This window comes from Uloborus diversus, chromosome 7 (genome assembly GCF_026930045.1).
Source record: "Uloborus diversus isolate 005 chromosome 7, Udiv.v.3.1, whole genome shotgun sequence".
NCBI lineage: Eukaryota > Metazoa > Arthropoda > Arachnida > Araneae > Uloboridae > Uloborus > Uloborus diversus.
This window is the reverse complement of record NC_072737.1, coordinates 143830192-143850098: the sequence shown is the minus strand read 5'-3', so window position 1 is coordinate 143850098 and position 19907 is coordinate 143830192. Positions and strand designations below refer to the sequence as shown.

The 19907-nt window shown below is 34.2% G+C and overlaps 2 protein-coding genes across 2 annotated transcripts in view; both read right to left on the bottom strand.

Moving 5' to 3' along the window:
* The window catches only part of LOC129226133 (gamma-glutamyl hydrolase-like), a 44931-nt gene extending 41107 nt beyond the window's left edge, over window positions 1-3824 (bottom strand). Inside the window, exon 1 of the mRNA XM_054860731.1 lies at window positions 3609-3824. Coding sequence (XP_054716706.1) covers window positions 3609-3723 — 115 coding nt within the window. The 5' untranslated portion in view covers window positions 3724-3824. The remainder of the gene's footprint in view (window positions 1-3608) is intronic.
* A 5249-nt stretch (window positions 3825-9073) lies between these two features.
* LOC129226921 (protein GVQW3-like) lies at window positions 9074-9721 on the bottom strand. Its single transcript, XM_054861550.1, has one exon. The coding sequence runs from the start codon at window positions 9719-9721 to the stop codon at window positions 9074-9076; it is 648 nt and encodes a 215-aa protein (XP_054717525.1).
* Between the last annotated feature and the right edge of the window lie 10186 nt (window positions 9722-19907).

Here is a 19907-nt window from a genome sequence, read left to right as displayed (position 1 = left end):
CATTAAAGTTATAACATTAATCTTTTCAGAATAACTGTTACATTCTTTATTGTTTGAAACTTTCTACAAGTGATAAATAATCCTCCCCTAAATTTGTTAACTGCTGACTGTCGTCAGATTTTTTTGATACCCATTGAATGATTTCTTAAGTTTTTCCTCCATACTTTTTGAAATTTGTGAGACTTTTCTTTTAACAGCTGATGACCTTCTATTCTCACATAATATACTTATTTTAACCGGTGAAACACCCAGAGAATCACAAGCAGTATTTACTGAAGCTATGATTTCTTCTTCCGGAACATATTCTTGCAAATTTTCATCTTCACATTTAGACAACTTAGAGACATTTTTATAACAATTAGCACATAGTGACTTTACTGGTGTGAGGAGTACTTGCTGTTTACTTTCTAAGAAATCAATGGTGGTTGTTGGCAACGTTTTAGTGACTGTTTTCTTATGCGTTAAAAATGAATCACAGCACTTAAATCCAAAGAGATGAGTGTACTTTACAAGATATTTTATCTCATGATACGTACACACTGTTTCAATGTACTTACTACCTCTTAATTTTAAAAGATACTGTTGCTGCTCAGGTAATTGTTTGATCTCTTTAATTGTAGATGTAGAACTGTAAGTCTTTTTATGACAAGGTTCATTAGTAAAAAATCCTATAGAGCATTCCATGATAAAATTATGCAATAAATCTGTTACTCAAAGCTTCTAAATCACAAAATGTATTAAAAACATTTTCTCAGTTAAAAAATATGCAATATTGCGTAATAAAAGTATTATATACTTGCAAAGTAAGTTCTATTTGCAAACGACAGAAGATCTATTCTGGTACTCTAACCACATAACACTATTTATTTTAAACAGGTAATGTCATCAACATTGACCACTAATGATTTACTACGGGAATGATGTAACTTATGTTCAGTCCCTATCATGTTAACCAATTCCCAGCATCCAATAATATTGTAGAATTAAGATGATGCAATGTATGCAAAGTTTGTCCTGTCACAAGTGACCAATGTTAATCCGAAATTAGAAATGATGCAACATCACTTTTTATTTACTAATACACAAAATGTTATCTGCTATTTATTAAATATTTCTGATTATTCATGATACTCTGACATAAAAAAAAAATGCTTCATTGTTTTTGTACAATTAAAGCTAAAAAACGGTCAGTAATTTTCATTTGTCTTAAATATTTTAACTCAGAAAATGATTTAAAATTTTTTTAAAGCAAACAAAATTTTTGTTGTTCTTCATTAAATTATAATTAAAGTAGTCTTGCAATACTTTACAGCCCCCCATTTATAGATAAAAAACACACCGCAATTAACTACTTCAATGACTTAGTGCTCCCTTTCAAAATGAGTTAACTGGATAAATAACACAATTTTGAACAGCTGTATCTGTTTTACAAACCAAATACACAAAACAATACATATAACGTGCATAGTACTAGAATGGAATATTCAATTGGCTGAAAAATTTTATTTTGAATTCCATCCTCTTTTAGTTTACAGGGGTCTAAAAATGTCATTTTTCTCAATTTTCTGATCTTTGAGGGGCTGTAATTTATAAAGGGTAAACAAACACTCAATTACAGCTATATTTTCTCATTAGTGTGACTCTAGTGATTAGTTTTTGCCATATTTCACTTTGTGTTTTTATCCCCTAAGCGAGTTATGACCCTTTGAAATGAGTAAAAATTTCACATTTGACCTTGAACTTTGGCCTGCTGCCATTATTTTAATTATTAAGTTACAGCTACATAATTCAGTATGTGAGACTACTATCTTATGTACTTTAACATCAAAATGTAAAATGTTCTGCCATGATTGTTATTCGATTAGATATGGGCCAAAATGCAAAGGTCTAAAAGTTCCATTTTTGACTACGAAAATGACTTTTGATGACCTCTAAAAAAATCAAAGGTTAAGGTTAGAGAAAAAATAAAAGTGGTTTTGAACATCATTCATATGCATCTTTTTGGGATATGAGTTTCAAAAAAAATTTAAAATGGTCGAGCGTACTCATCCGTTGAATCTGTATGGAATGACCCATTTGTTTTATTTGCTTTTATAAAAATTATTTGTGTTTAGAACTATACTATTAGACTAGGACTATAATAGATTGGTATAATTTGTTTCAATTCCAACTTGATTAATCATACCTTTTATTTATTTATTTTTAATTTTAAAAATAATTTTTTGTAAAATTTTTGACACAAACAAAATTTTTTTAAATAAAGCATAGTTAAATTTCAGCAGGAATTTAGTTTTAAAAACTATTCTATGGACAAGGAGGTCTATACTACTATTCCAATAAGTTCAAAATTCATCACATGTGTGTCGGTGGTTCTTCTTAAAACATAATTGGTACTCGGTAACTCGGCCGAGTACTCGGTACTCGGCCAAAGTGCTACTCGCTACACCTCTAGCTTCTTATACCACCAATAAATATTGAACAATACAATGCTATTTTTCCCAATTTTATTTTTCCTTTAATGTGTTTTGCTTGCAAAAAAAAAATCACTTTGCTCAATGAAAGAAAATTCCAGCAAAGACAACTACTAACGTTAACCAATTGCAAACGATAACTTTCTCTGATATTAGGAGAAGTTAAAATTTCCCTGACAATTTTCTAACTTCTTGGTTGTCTCACAACCCTGTGTGTAAACATTTAAAAAGTTTTTAACAGAAATTAGTTTAAAATAACTGTTTACTACACGTCCATAGTTTCGTCAGAACAGCTGTGATGGTTTAAAGTACTTTAACAAATATTAACTATTGTAGCATTTAACAGTTGGTTGCTCTGTTTAAGCAATTTGAACACTCAAATAGTAAAACGCACAGGAATTTGAAATGCCTATTCAGCAAAGGTGCTCGACAGGTAGTTTTGATAATGACCAAATCCTAAGTTAGGCAAGTCTCTTCATGTGTCTTTTTAACTTAAATCTTCAGTCAGCCTGAATATTCAAGTGTATCTCAATAGGCAGGTCAAAGCAACTTCCCAAAAAATTTCTTTCAGTATTCATCCAGTTCAAAATAATGCAATATGCAGTTTTAAAAAATGAATGAGATGTGTGTATACCTATGTTTTATCATTCTGAATAATTCAGAGTTCTATTTGGTAAATTGGGAATTTCCCTGTCTCAAAACTTTAGTTTGTGGCATATACCTACATGTGGCAAGTATATGCCTGCATGAGGCCTAGTAGTTAGGAACACTGTCTTTCGTTCAGACACTCTATTTTTCTATCTTTCGCTTTTGACTAAAATATCTCTTTTGTTTCTTTTAGTATGTGATTGCACGTATGTATTATCTTGGATATCCATACCAATCAACTGCAAAAAGCATAACTTTGGAATAAACCGGAATTTTCTCCATTACGAAAAACATGACATAGATCTTTTGAATGAATAAGCTTCCATCAAAAATCAGACTGAAAATATAAAAAATACGCTCACAGTCAATTACAAAACAAAAACCAAAACAGTCAAAATTATTACCGGAACCATGAAAAGAAATAAAAAAAAACTGTTTCAATTTAGAGTACAAGAATGAAAAGCAATTTATGGAAGTAGCTGTCATTACCAATTATAGGACGATCATTTATGGGCACAGTTGAAGAAAGTTGAAAAAATAAAAGACAAAAAAGAACACTTAAAATTTTTGGAAGATATAACATTGTTGCTCTTGAATACAACATCGATGCACTTCACTACTTAGAAATCAAACGGACAATAAGAACATTATACGACGCCCGGATATACCATTCAATTCATTGCGATCATCATGATTGTGATTCCATTGTGTGATTCATTTGTTGATAAACAAACTGGTTGATGCCAACTCAAACTCCAAAGAAGAATGAGTACTACAATTTGAATTGACCTATTTGCTTTTTGTTTCTCCTCCTCTTTACAGGCGTCAATCACATCTGCGGCTCCAGAAGGGAATGAAAAGAAATGGGAGGTTTATGCATGTTTCAGTTGTCTTTTTCCACTGGGTCATCCAATCCAGGATTTTTTTGTCCTCTCATATTTGTTGCACCAATTTCAAATGAGCAGCCAACAATTTTCGAGGCTGCAAGGTCCAACTTTTCGATTTATCTCAAAAGTTCTTCCCCTTTCCCAAGTGCTTCTATTGTTATCGTCTTGACCTTTTAGTCTATTTAATAGCCTTACCTTTATTTCACCATCTAATGGAAGCATAAAGATACCTGATCTACGTCAGAAATATCATGTATTATCTCAAGCTCAGTTCTAGAGAACTCTTCCAGTTTTACTTCCTCTACAATTTCGACTCGAATTTGAGGGCAAGAACTTAAATATGCCCGACCAAGCCAATCCAACCCTGAATTTCAACTTCAAGCACTGCTTGACCACAATAGTTTGCAACTGTTCTAGTATACAGTGCAAGTTGCAGAAACATGTTAAGAAAAGCGAGATATAGGAAAGTACTAGTATAAAAAATAGGGCTATGTTGGATTCCAGCAAGATTCAGTTTAAACAAAATATTTTAAAACATTACCGAAGCGATTAAAATATTTTCCAGGGCTCATTTGCACCTTTAGGAGAAGCTGTAACTATTGATGGCGAAGGGGAAAAAAAAGACAAAATACTATTCCTTCCTACAGAGCCGGATTTAGACTTTAAGCTATTTCAGGTTTAGAGCCCATTGTTTAGTCCGGACAATTTTTCTGTCAATGGCAAAAAAAGGCCAACTGTTTTTTTTTTTTTTTTTTTTGTTCACTATGTCTTTCTCCCCTGTGATACATAAAGTCAAGCCTTATTTATTTATCTATTTGTGTGTGTGTGTGTGTGTGTGTGTGTGTGTGTGTGTGTTTTTTGTTTTGTTAATATATTTTGCCTGCTATCCTTTTTGGATTGCCCTAAAGCGGAGAAATAGTATCAAGAGAGGGATGGGCTTTCATTTCAAATTTTAGGGGTCCGCTGGTTCCTTCGTTAGAGGAAATTTAAAAAAAAAAAATAAATAAATACAAAATTCTGCATTTTGAAGCCTGATAAGGGGGATTAGAATAAAAAATATCAGGAAAAAATAGACAAACAAAACGTTTTTAAAAGTTATGTACTTATTTGAAAATTGAGATAATATGCAGCAGATTTTTTTTTTTTTTTTGGAGGGGGGGGGTAGACATATCAATGAAACAGTCGACAGAAAGCTAGAGCGAGGGAAGAGAAAGGATTATGGATTGTCCCTTGCAATTGATAATGGATTGTCTCTTGAATTTTATATATTTTAGCATTCCTCCTCCTAAGCCCCTCCAATTTGTTAGAAATTTTAAAAATTCAAAATTTGTAACCACTTTTCTAAATTTGCAAATTTTTCAAGAACTTGAAAATTAAATTGATTTTTTCAAGTTTTATTTTTTTAGGAACGAATCACGCAGTTTTTCTTGAGTTAGGGGTCCCCAGCAACGCTGGGGCCCTAAGCTATAGTTGGTTCAGCTTATGCGTAAATCCGACCCTGCATTCCTCTATCAGGTTTGGCCAACCCATACGAGTTGGCATCCTATGCTAAAAGGCATGCATAAATTTTTGGTACATGGTGCTAAAGTTACTTAAGCAATCCTACCAATTGTTCAGTTTTCAGAGGAGGCAGCTGTAGTCCGCAGTATAAAATAATAAGCAGCATAAATAGTACAAATGGTAGGTGAACCTCTCCTATGTCTTGGGGAAAGAGATAGTACAGTAAACTGGGGCTACTTGACCCCAAAGTTTCATACTTTTTGCGAGTTTTTCACTGATTTTTTGGTTAAACCCATAATGTGTATTGATAACCTTGTTTTTATCATTTTTCAGACGTTCTGCTACCACCTTAATCTTTTTATAAACAACAATTGTAACTCTCTCTCTCTCTCTCTCTCTCTCTCTCTCTCTATATATATATATATATATATATATATATATATATATATATATATATATATATATATATATATATATATATATATATATATATATATATATATATATATTCTATTTTAAAAATAGGCCCCGAGCATGATCCCACTCAACGAAAAAGCTGTAAAATAGGTGGTATATATAAATTAATATAAAACTAGTCGACCCGTGCGGAACTCCGCACTGTACTTCGAATCGTTTCATAAAGCATTTCGCTCTTTAAAAATTTCAAAGAAAGAATATTATGAAGAAAAACCGAAAAAAGTAAACGGAAAAAAGTAAACGCACAAGAGAAGGCATGTAATTTGAAGACATCAGTAACAAAATCTCGTTAAATACAACGTTGTGACAATTTTATCATCGCTCCCCTTTTGGTTGTACGTATTTTCAATGCAAATATAAATATCATTAAAAGTGTGGCTGAGTGACACGTGAAAAATCAGTAATTTTGCATGTGAAAAAACAGGTTGTGGCAAATACAGTCCTATCCATGTGAGCATCTGACGGAAAAAAAAAGAAACATTAAAGAGATATTTAGTGGCATGGAACTGGCGCCATTCTGATCAACAGTTCGACGATCCAACAAATGTAGCAACTGTGCCTTCCTTTTCGATTGCTATTCATTGAAGGAATGCGTAATAAAACGCAGTAAAAAAGTTTTTCGCCGAAAAAAATATAATAAGATCATGAGTCTATGTTTTGTCATTATAGCCAGCATGATACGATTTAAAATTACTCGTAAAACATGGAATTTGATTAAAGAATGAGGAAGATCTCACGTAGCGATTGAAACAAACATTCTAGAGAAGTAATAAATTCGGTTGAAAAAATAAGTGTTTTTATTTTTGAATATTCAACAATTTCCCATAACAGGCTTCTTTAACCTGTACGGCTTGAAAGCCCGCACTTGTTTTTCTTTTAATCGAACACTTAAAATTCAAAACCAAAACCAGTTGAACTGAGTCCGTTTTTTAAGTGTAATTTTCGAACGTAGACAAAATGTTTTTTTTTTTCCCCAGCCGAAAGCAGAGGAGTAGAAAATGATTTCTTCCTAATGAAGTTGATAATAATTTTAATGTTTTATAACGTATTCGAATAAATAATTAAAGATTTACTGGTTGAAACTCGTAATTTTAATTTGGCGTAGTATTTTTTCATTTGTACAAAAGTTCAAACACTGCTATTAGAAAAATCTACATTTCAGCATACAATGAAAATGTTTTTCTGCACAAAAATGATTCCCTTGAGGTATATCTAATACTTTTTTTTATGCTTACATTATGCTCAGTGGTCTGGACGGAGTCAAAGCTTAAAAAAAAAGGGACGAACACCTTTCGATTAGCAGTCAACTTATCTGAATGATAACTGTAGCCTGCATAAAGGAGTCGAAACACCAAATAGCATTCCCACTGCATTTATTTTATTACGTGTGTTATCTGTTGTATGTTATGAGTACATGTAATGCGCAATATTATTGTAAATTTGCTATTATGTAGGCTAGGACAGCCCGAACTGGCCCGAAGTTCCGATAGTTTATAGCTGAACGCTCTACCGAAAAAAAAAAAAAACCCACAGGTAATTTTAAATTTATTTTCTTGCCGAGAAGTGTTTTTATTTTTGAAAATTTTTACAATTTGTTATCGCAGGCTGTTTGAACCGTTATACCTTAGATGGCAGCCTGTGTTCATCATTTAACAGCACGGTTAAAATACAAAATAATTTGAACTAAGTTCTTTTTTTAAGCGTAGCTTTTAAAATCTAGTAAAAATGTGATACGCTATTTTTTTTTTTGAAAAAAGAAGAAAAATATATATATTACTCTTTAAATTGAGTTAGTAATTTTTTTATTTTTACAAAGAGTCAAAAACTCATTAGAAGAATCTATATTTCAACATACGATTTATTATATTTTACTGAACAAAAATCAATTCCAATGTAGTCTGAAATCTTAAACCTGATATTTATATTTTCGCTTACATTATGTTTTAGTTTTCTTCCCGGAGCCAAAGCTTTAAAAAAAAAAAAAACCCTTACAATTGAGTATCAATTTAGCTCCGTGTTGCATCAAGTTTTCATAACAGCTGGGAGCGTTTCTACCTCATGTAATCCCTCATATTTGTTATTCATTGTTATGTAATGTGCGATATTTTTCCAATTTTTTGATGCAGATTGTCTGGACGTGGGCCCGAATACGCATTCTCCTGGTTACCAGTCGAACACTCTGCCGATCAAGCTATTCAGCTCTGTCGGTAACAGTGCAAGTTAAAGTTAATAAATTTAACCGAAAAAATCATTCTGGTTCTTTAAAACAGGTTTTTTGGCCCGAAAAAACAATTTTTAGACCGTGGGTCTATTTTTCGTCAGTAGCTTGTACGATAAGCTTTAAAATATGGTGTAAATCAAAGAAATCGATCAAGAATTGAGGAAAATCTCGTGTAGAAACCAAAAACAGGCTACAGAAATAATATATAAAATCAACGTACATTCATAATAACATATTTTTAGGCAAACATAATTTCTCAAATAGAAATATAGTCTAACTACAGCTAAAACCAATTGAAAAGCTCATTATTTAAATATTAAAAAGAATGAAAACTCCTCTCTTTAATGGCTTGAGTGGATTTATTTTCTCTGATATTATTTAATACCTGCTTTTCCTCGCTACAAATACGAGGGCGAGTCAAATGAAAGTGAGCCAATGCGAATATATGACAAAAGGAGTACTTTATTTAAAAGTAATCACCATGGGCATTTAAACATTTGTCCCATTGACTAACGAGTCGCGTGATTCCATTCTCATAAAACTCCTTGGGTTGCTGCTTCAAAAATTCTGAAACTGACTCCTTCACGGCATCGTCCGACACGAATCTGGTTCCCTTTAGGTGTTTTTTCAATTGCCCGAAAATGTGAAAGTCGCAAGGCGACAGGTCGGGGCTGTAGGGCGGATGATGCAGCGTTTCCCACTTGAACTTCGCCAGTTTTGTCTTAACCACATCAGCGACGTGGGGACGGGCATTGTCATGCAGCAAGATGACCCCATTCGTCAATCTTCCGGGTCGTTTGTTCTTGATAGAGACACGCAGGCGATCCAGCGTTTCGCAATATCGGGCACTATTGATAGTCTCTCTAGGTTTAGCAAATTCGATCAGTAATGGCCCCTGACGATCGAAAAAAAAAAGTCAACAGCACCTTACCTGCGGAGATGACGGCCTTTGCTTTCTTTGGGGGTGGCGAATTCAAATGTTTCCACTGTAAGCTCTGCCGGCGTGTTTCAGGCTCGTAGTGGTGGCACCATGATTCGTCCCCTGTCACAATTGCAGTCAAGAAGTCGTTACCCTCATTGTGATACCGGATCAGATGAGTCAAGGCAGCGCCGAACCTCTCTGTCTTCTGGCGGTCGTTCAAAATCTTGGGCATCCATTCAGCACACAAGAGCCGATAACCGAGATGGTCATGAATTATGGTGTGAACCGAACCGTGACTGATGTTCACATGCTCTGCCAGTTCATCGATGCTTATCCTCCGTTCTTGTCTAATCAGCTCATCAACCTGTGCAATTGTGTTGGGGGTGATTGCACGGTGGCTTTGGCCCGGTCTTGGATCGTCTTTGCAACTTTCACGTCCTTCTTTGAACCGTTTGCACCAACGCTTCACAGTGGCCAATGAAATGCAATGTTCACCGTACACGGCAGCCATACGGCGACTAATTTCGTGTTGGGAAACACCTTCAGCAGTCAAAAACCTGACCACACCACGCTGTTCATCTCTTGGAGCGTCCATTATGTCACGAACCGATTTCAACCCGGATTATGGGAACATTAAAGAACTATTATCCTCACACTTACGTATCACTTTTGTAAATGAGGGTTGCCTGTGTGCTGCGCGCATGCGTCGCGGTTGATGGACTGAGCCATTATTGCGCAGGGTAGGTTGGCTCACTTTCATTTGACTCGCCCTCGTACTACAGGATGCCCACCCAGGCTTGTTTTGTAAACGATCTTTTAATTTGCTTTTCGAGTTGATATACTTAAGTCAAAATGGACTGATGCCACTCTCTAAGACATTTCTCCGGAATTAATTTAATCTGGACAAAATTGTAATTTTCCCTCTTAATAATCCGCATATTTCCTACTTCAAAGGGTTTTCTTTTACTTTAGAACCCTTTTTATCCTCAGATTTTCAAGTTATCAGGTATAAATCGTAGCTAACCTCTTTATTTTAAAAGATTACAAACCTTACTTAACATAATTTCGTGATGAAATGTGGTCTGGTGTTGCTTAAACGCTGGGTTCAAGTAGCCCATTTTAAGGCAACCAGTGCACTTTTACTAACTTGTATTAGTTACTGTGTTATTTATATAGCTATAACCTTAAAATACTTATTTTATTAAGAAATAGAATGTAAACATAAAACTATCTTTACCTTGATGATATCATATATGTTTCCATGAACTTACATGTGAAAGTTTGCAGACACTAAAAACAATTGTTTAGACAACTTGCAATCATAACCTCAATCAGAAAAAGGCAGGAATAGCAGAAGTTTTGTTTCATACTTTAGGTTTTTTAAATCTATACATTGAGTTTTATAGGACCAGGACGGATTTTAAACACTTTTTTTTCTCATGGGTTCAAGTAGCCCCTGGAGGCTCAAGTAGCCACAGTTTACGGTACTAGTAGCCCTGGTATAGATGCTGCAAAACAGCATGATTTAGAAAAACTTTTCAATGAAAGCTTATCTAGGACCGGAACTTTAAACGCGTTTTATTCGAAACTTAAAAATGTCCACTTACTACCCTTTACTTTTCAACTGCCTCAGGATGATCGCAAGCACGCTGTGATTAACCCCCGATGAGCAATAATTAATTTGAGATAAGTGTGTGGACAACGATAGCTATTTTCTTAGAAGGATCATTTATTTTTCAAATACACATTTTGTGGTGATTGAGTAGTATGTTTTAACGCATAGTATGATAAATAAATGCATGAAATAATTTTGTCCGGCATAAAATAATAAATTATACCTTCTTTTGCGTTGGCTCCTATAAAACTCTTTTCACTTTTCACTCCAGGGTCCTCCGTACCTACCACTATTTGTGGTTTAACCATTTGGATGGGACCCTGAAGACAGTTCTGCTTTTTTGATCCAGACCAGAAACCGAGCAATCCCTGGTTCAGCACCCCCAGACGCAACGTTTCACTTGGGGAACTGTGTGACCACGAGCATATTTAATGTCCCCCAGTCACCATTAACGAAGACGGTTTATCTTCGACCGGCTAAGATCGAACCCGGGACCCGCAAGGTCACAGGTCCTATGCCTTACCAATCAGGCCACCACGGCCCTGCTCCTATAAAACAATGGTCTTATTGAAAGAGAAGGACAAATACACTATGTGACCAAAAGTATTGGGACACTTTCCAAAATTCATATTTTTACGAATTTTTCGTGAAATAAAAGACCAATTGCTCTGTAATTTTTTCACATAAAAGGTACAGTGCAGCTGTCATTTTCCAATAAAAATTAAGTCTACTATTCATTTGGGGGACAAGCAACAAATTCAGGAAACAAAAATAAATACATAAATAAATAAATAAAAAAGGTTTTTGATCATTTTTCATGTAAATAGCTGGCAATAAGCAATACATTTCAGAAATGAGTTAACAGACTATCTAGAATTTATTTTTATATATTCGTGAAAGTATTTCCTATATATATCCCTCCTTCCGTCAAACTTTACTTAACTTTCAGAATGTTTGACAGCATATCAGAGAAACATAATAAAATTTGAAGTTACAATGTTAAAAATTTAATGAAATATGAACGTTTAAAGCAATTAATCTTTCACTGCGCATGCGCGAATGATAGCAATGTTTAACCTTTAAAATCGGAAGCCCAGATAGATCCTACAACTCATAAAAATCCCAGCTTGACATGTTTAAAATGTAAAAAGTTATGAACCGAATGAGCCGAATTTTATCTAATGAGCCGAATTTTAATAATCCTTAGCTAGACCACGACTCGTGAGGGGTCGTTCGCAAATAATCTGTTCTTATCATAAATCATTCTGCAACGATAACAGGAAAATGTTGCCAGTTTGCGAACGACCCCTTACCATTCCTCGCCTGTCCAAGAATTATAGAAAATTCGGCTCATTAGATCGCTGATAACTTTTTAAATTTTAAAGACATTGACAAGGATTTTTTTTAAGAGTCGCAGGATCTATCTGAGCTTTGGGTTATGAAAAGTACAAATTGATGTCTTTCGCGCATGCGCAATGAAAAAGTAATTGCTTTAAACGTTGATATTTCATTGAATTTTCAATATTTTAACTTCAAATTTTGTTATTACGTTTCTCTGATATGCTCTCAAATATTCTAAAAGTTTAGTAAAGTGTGACGGAAAACTCTGCATATAAGCCGAAAACCTTCAAAAAAAATTTTGTATTTTTATATCTCCATGGGTATAAGAAATACTTTGACGAAAATGTAAAAATAAATTTTAGATAGTTTTTTAACTTATTTCTGAAATTTATAGCTTATTCTCAGCTATTTACAATGAAAAATGGTCAAAAACCATTTTTTGTTTCATCAATTTGTTTCTAATCTCCTAAATGAATAGTAGACTTAATTTTTATTGGAAAATGACAGCTGCAATATACCTTTAGTGTGAAAAAAAATTACAGAGCAATTGATCTTTTTTTTCTCGAGAAATCCGCAAAAATGTGAATTTTTGAAAGTGTCCCAATACTTTTGGTCATATAGTGTATCTTTCTGCAATCAGGGAATACGAATAGTTTCTCGTATTTAACTTGAAAATGTCGGATGCGTCGGCACCTCTGATATAGCGGGCCTATGTCAAGAAAAAGATGGTTTTCGTTCTGCAATCGGAGTACGAATAGCTATTTGTCGCAATTATCTATTTAACTGAAAGGCTTCCATTGCGAATGGGGTTGTTTCCTTCAGTCAAAAGTAGTACTTTTTGTCACTGAAATCGATAGAATAAGCAAAAAAAAAAAAAAAAGAAAAAGAAAAAAAAATAATAATATGGACTCAGAAAATACTTTCATTTTTCCAACAGTTATTTTTTAATTATTTTTTTAAAATGCCCGATTCTTTAAACAAGGCGTGGTATTTATGGCGTCACAAATGATGCATTATGGCGCATCTTTCTACCGCATTTCCACGTTATGATAATCAAGAAGCGAATTACAATTGCGCTCTACGCTTACTATCAACCCTATCGTTGCCAATAAACGTAAGTAAAGATGCAAATTAAATATTTTGGACCGTGAATGGCAATACCGAATGGCATTTCATCATTTATGATGTCATCGGCAGAAGCGTTAAACGATGAAAGAGCACATTTAAAAAATGGTCAGATTCCATGTTTTTAAGCATGCTCTTTCAGAAAAAAATACTTTTAAAATTTTGGAAACGACCCCATTATTATTGAAGGCACGAACAACGTTTTTCTGAATGTCGACAAAAACTTAATTCATAACTAGCAACGAGGCATTAGGTGGGGGAAAAAAAGGAAGAAGAATAAATTTTCAGCGTTAGCCTTCTTTTCTCTACTGCTCCTCATCCTCAAGGCTATTGTGTCTTGTTTTTCTTTTTTTTGATCAAAACATTCAGCCTTCGAAATTGTTGATGAGATATCGAGCCTTGAAGAATGTTTAAGATTTTAATCAAGGCCAGGCAGTTGAGAAGAAATAAAGATAACTTAATATTAGTCAGTCTAGTCAGTGTTTCGTTATTTCGTTGCCATATTTAAGGTGTTTACAGCAAATTGTAGCAAAATAATAGTTATTATTTTAACGTACACATGAAAGTGGAGATTAAAAAATGCAGAAGCAACATATTACGCAATAATAAAGAAAATTATTAAATTTTTTGGACAGAACTTAACAGTGGTGGCGCTAGGAAATCTCCGACAGGGTGGCAAGCTTGCCCGACAGGGGGGCATAGCCAAATTTTAGTTTGCAAGATTACCCCCCCCCCCCCAATTCAGGTGATAAAGAAGCTAATCATTCTTTGCGTCTAAGAACACGAATTCCCCATAAAAATTAAAAGCAAAAAATAAAAATTTTAAAATAGATAAAATGAAATATGTAGGGGGAAAAATCAAATTTAAAATGAAAAACATGAAACTAGGTTTTTGTGAACAGGGTCATCGCGAGATGAAAAAAACTAGAACTGTCTGAAAATAAAAATTTGACGAAAAATCTGAATATGATGTAAAATCATTATAAATGTGTGCTCAGAGTTTTTTGCAGAGAAAGAAACTTAACAGGAATTTAGTTGTGGGTGTAGAAATCAGGGGGGTCCGGGGGTTCTCCCCGGAAAATTTTCGAAATTGTAGCTCTGAAAACGCATTTTAGATGATCTTCGGTAATGTCAAGGAGAGAAGGGTTTGGGTGCTCACCCCTAAAGAATTTTAAGAAATTGAAGTCCAATAAACGAAATTTTAGTCGATCTGTAATGGTATTTTATAGGGAGTGAGAGTCAAGGTGCATCCCCGAAAAAGTTTCAAAATTAAAGTATCGAAAACGCAATTGTAGGTCATGTTTGGTAACGTTAGGGTGATGGGGTTAGTGACCGATTAAGATACTGAGGGCTCCTCGCCCCCCACCTCCTTCCATAATCAAACCTAATAAACGCACAAATTTACGTGGTGGAAACTCCAGGGCTCAAGGTCATAGCGGTGCTCATCCACTAGCTCAAAATATGGTATTGGGGAGCAGAGAAACCCACATCTTAAGTAAATAGAAGAAAAGTAACTAGTATTAAGTTAAAAAATTCAAAAGAAACTTGAGCCCGATGCATAGCTTTATATTAAGATGCACCTCGCGAGTCAGAACACGTATAAAATAAAATTTATTTATATTTTCTTTCATTATATTAGCTTTCCGGGATAACTTGGGAAAGAATGGAGAAGGGAAAACGATCACAACTACTAATTTTTGCTAGCGCAAAAGCAGAATCAAGAAAAAAAATTGAAAATCTTTTGAAGAGCGTAGCTTGCTAAAACCAATTACAAGTATTTTAGTTGATAACAAATAGAAACTGGAAACGGATAAAAATTTTGCGCTAAAAAATTAGAAAAGGTGCAAATTTTTACGGTTTTTAATTAATTTCTATGGGAATAAAAGGTCTACATCGATTAGGCCTAGCTGGTGGTGGATGGAGCCGGCGGGCAGCCGGGCTAATCAAATAAATAATCATGATCATGTTTCATAGGGGCCGCGAACATATTTCATTCCTAGATTTTTAAAAATATCATCGTACAAACAGGCCCGGACTGGCCATAGACTTGACCGGGACTTTTCCCGGTGCGCCCTCTCGAAAGGCGCCCTTCTGTCGTTTTCTTATTTTCCAAAACAATGTTTTAGCTATATGGAATAAATTATGTGGAACCAAGAAGTGATTTTGCATTTGAATATTTTTACATGCAATAGCAATGTTCTTTTTATTTATATAAACGTTCCCTTTTATTACCCCCATAAAGCAATTAGTCCCCTCTCGTTTCGTAAATGGTCTACTCCCAGGGCATCGTTTGTGGCTTATCTATTGCTTCAAGGTTCAGTTCTGAGGACAAAAACGGACCCATGGTGTTACCCCAATAAAAAAGGGATGTGAGGGTGAAAGTGACAGCACATATCTATGGTCAAGAATACGAGAATGGTTTTATTTATTGACAGTACACTTTAATTGCTGAAAGAGCGGATACCATGATTCCCTGTTCTGCTAACGATCATGAGTGCAATAGAAGCAAGGAAGAAGACAAATAATGGTAATATTTGAAATCTGCGCATTAAAAATAGTATAATGTCGAAATAAGCCTCATAAAATCAGTATTTTAGTGGATGGATGAATATGAAGACAGATTTCACATTTTTTGTAGCTCCGCAAAAAAAAAAAAAAAAAAAAAAAAAAAAAAAAAAAAAAAAAAAAAAAAAAAACGAGGACAGGACTGTATGGTGATTTCTTGACTTTTTGAGTCAAGACCCTCTTTTTTAACCGACTTCAAAAAGGAGGCGGTTATCAGTTCATACCGTATGTATGCTTTTTTTTTGTTTGTTTGTCCACTCATAGCGTCTCACCTAGTGAACCGATTTTGATGATTCTTTTTTTAATGGATAGGGGATGGCTCAACTTAGGTCCCATTACTTTGTTTGACCATATTTGTTCTTTAGAAAAAAAGTTATGGGCAAAAAACAGTACATTTTATGCAATTTCCCTATTAAATGATTAAAATGATATTGTAGCGAAGTTCGCACTTTTCATCCGTGGATAATGGTGTCTCAGTGGTAGAATTCTCGCCTCCCACACGAGCGACCCGGGTTCGAATCCCGACTAGGACGAAGTGAATTTTACTAAAATTTCGTTTCTACTGTTTCCCGTATTTTCTCGAATGTTCTATTGATTTCGGTATCTTTCCAAGTCTGGAAAGTTCCAGCACTGTCTCAAGATGTATATAAGGAGATGTAACGTTCATTCGTGGTTCTGAATAAAGATCTCGAGTTGAGACTAACGAGTATTCGCTTCATCTGGCTTTCACATTGTCTTCGCTATCTTCATCTACGCGACAATATGAAACTTATTGTTTTAAAAGTTTGGTACCATATAACATTAATAGTAATAGGGAAGTTTTCGATTTTTCAATTTTATTTTTATATGATAGAGTAACATGTATGAACATCATAGGTGAAAAAAATTTTGCGATACGACAAGTAGTTTTTTTTAAATTAATTTTTAAAGTTCAAGCGCTTGTGACTTCAAATGGCACAGGAAGTGACGCCATGCGCTCTTCCGCCGAGGGAGAAGGCGAAGGACATCCAGTTGGCTTTGAAGACGAAACGTAAGGCTTACCTCCTCGCATTTAACTCCTCGCGTTTTTGGAACATTAAACCTCTCATCCTCTCGGAAACATTCGAATACCATCATTGATGTTACTTGAGGAAGATTATTTAGATTGTACTTTAACGAATTCGGCCTCCATAGTGTGTTCAAAAGGATTATTGAATTTTTAAAAAATAAAAATATCAGCGCTCTCAAAATGTCCGTAGCGAAAACTAGGGATCTTCGGCGGAAGGCAGCCCATTAGTGCTCTGTGACGTAAGCTCGTGACGTTTCAGAAGAGCGCACTTTTGCGCGTGGATTTAAAAAAAAATCATTAAAAATCAATCACGGTGTTTTAAAATTCGGCGATGGTGAATTTTTTAGTTTTGAGGGTCTATTAACAATATCCAATAGTCAAAATATGAACATTTAATAGGTTGCAACTTCTCTATTGTAATGATAATTTTGAATAAAGGCTTTTCTAAAGCAATACAGTGATATAGAGCCGAACTTCTTACTAGGTAACTTCTTACTTTTACTGAAATATCTACATTTACGCTAAAAAGAATGAAATAAAAAAATTTTGAAAAAAAAAAAAAAAATAGAACCGACTTCAAAATTGCTCTAAAAAGTGAAAAATAATTTTATTCTTTAAACACCATCGATAATGCTTTTAAACATAATTTTTGAAGTTGGCGCAAAAACGATAGATAAAATCATTCACAGCCATAACTAAACTACAACTATAAATTTAACCAGGCCCAGTTTCTTCACTATCACATAAATTATGCATTGATGACAACATATTTGAATAACGATATAAATGTTTCGTTCGTAACTTTGTATGCTTTTCTGAAAAAAATATGAACGAAGCATGGTTAAACTGGATTTTATGTTTTGTTTTTGCGCCAACTTCAAAAATTATGTTTAAAAGCATTATCGATGGTGTTTAAAGAATAAAATTATTTTTCACTTTTTAGAGCAATTTTGAAGTCGGTTCTATTTTTTTTCAAAATTTTTTTTTGGAACTAAGATTTTCACATGGCGCCCTTCCCAAAATAAAAGTATGACTTGTAACTGACAGTCAAAAATAAATACGAGTCGTGTATCTGCATGGAATAGCCCTTATTTATCCTGCAGTTCTGAAAAAAATGGAAAAAGGTGTCATAAATAAATCTAAACTAGTTGAGCAAAAATAGCAAATTTTCGAAGTGGTCCTAGGAGGACTGCAGGGTTCCCCGGTGCACAGTTGGGGAATTACTGGACTAAACAATAAAGATGCCGAACAGTTTTAAAGATAAAACATTTTTCGATTTTAAACTCAAATTTTGTCAATTAAAATCATAACAAAAGTTCAAGATCTTTGCCGTTGGCAAGCTTTGTGTTCAAAACATATTCCAGTTTTTGTAAAAGATATAATTCCTTCAGTCTTATTAGCCAGAGGTGTGCACAAAGGAAGGGGATCATGGCATAACCTTTGGCATTGAAATTTTTGGGGGGTAACTTAAGAGATTTTTTAAATTTCATTTTGGGGGTCACGTTCTCGGGGGGGGGGGCGTAGCATTTGGACGAGGGAGTTCGTCATTGCCCTGGCTGTGGGGAGTTGTCGCCCTTGTCTAAGCTACAGTACTACCTTAAACATATTTTTATTGAATTTCTGCATAAAATCATTACATTATTACATTTTATGCTTTTTTTTTATATCATTTTGGGAAGTTTTTTAATCTGTGCTTTCCCTCAGATGAAGCTCTATACCCCCCCCCCCTTGCTATCCTGTTAACTTATGAAGGTTATTATTGATAAATTTTGCATTAATGAAACAATACAATTCATTAAGAGCGAAACGAAGTCTGAAGAAGGAATGTTTAACGATGTCGCTAATAAGTAAAATGCAAAGGTATTACTACTAGTGACGTCGTTAAGGTGGCCGAAAGGGGGGGGGGGCTTTCCGCCCCGGGTTTGACCTGTCTGGGGGAGGCGGTGACACCAAAAGTAGAACTGCAAGTTTTTGAAAAATATGAAGCTGAAATGCATTTTTAAGACTTCTAATTTGAAAATTTTCCAGGGGGTGGGACCGCCCGGACCCCAATATTTCCCACTCCACATCATGAAATTACTACATACTTCTATACTTAGAATTAGGTTCAAATTGTCAATACTTAGACCTAGTAGTGACCTCTTATACCAATAAAAAAATTTTGAAAAAAAAAAAAAAAAATAGAACCGACTTCAAAATTGCTCTAAAAAGTGAAAAATAATTTTATTCTTTAAACACCATCGATAATGCTTTTAAACATAATTTTTGAAGTTGGCGCAAAAACAAAACGTAAAATCCAGTGTAACCATGCTTCGTTCATATTTTTTTTTTCAGAAAAGCATCCAAAGTTACGAACGAAACATTTATATCGCTATTCAAATATGCTGTCATCAATGCATAATGTATGTGATAGTGTAGAAACTGGTCCTGGTTAAATTTATAGTTGTATTTGAGTTATGGCTGTGAATGATTTTATCTATCGTTTTTGCGCCAACTTCAAAAATTATGTTTAAAAGCATTATCGATGGTGTTTAAAGAATAAAATTATTTTTCACTTTTTAGAGCAATTTTGAAGTCGGTTCTATTTTTTTTTTTTTTTCAAAATTTTTTTATTTCATTCTTTTTAGTGTAAATGTAGGTATTTCAGAAATAATAAGAAGTTACCATCACGAAACTTCACATTTTTTTTCTTAAAAATGCTCCATACTAAAAAAAAAACTATTGACACGCGTTAAACTTTAAGCGATTGGCACTAAAAACTTATCTTTGTTCCTCTCTGGAAATCATGCGTAGTTAATTTAATTATAACCATTTAAGTATTACGTTTTTCCTAACTAATTTACATTCCACAGCATCTAAGTTGCTCATGATGCAATCCTGTATTTTCTTACTTAGCCCCGATCATCTGTTATCGGCATAGATGATAACGATAAAAATACTACAGAGTAGTTGAATCAAACCTAATGGTAGCATTGTGAAGGCTAAGCAGATCCTAATGACTGCATCACCTCGCTTCCAGGTTAGGTTTTCCCCTACTATGGAGCAATAGCACTGAAGAAAGGAAGATTTTGATAATTCACATAGGGT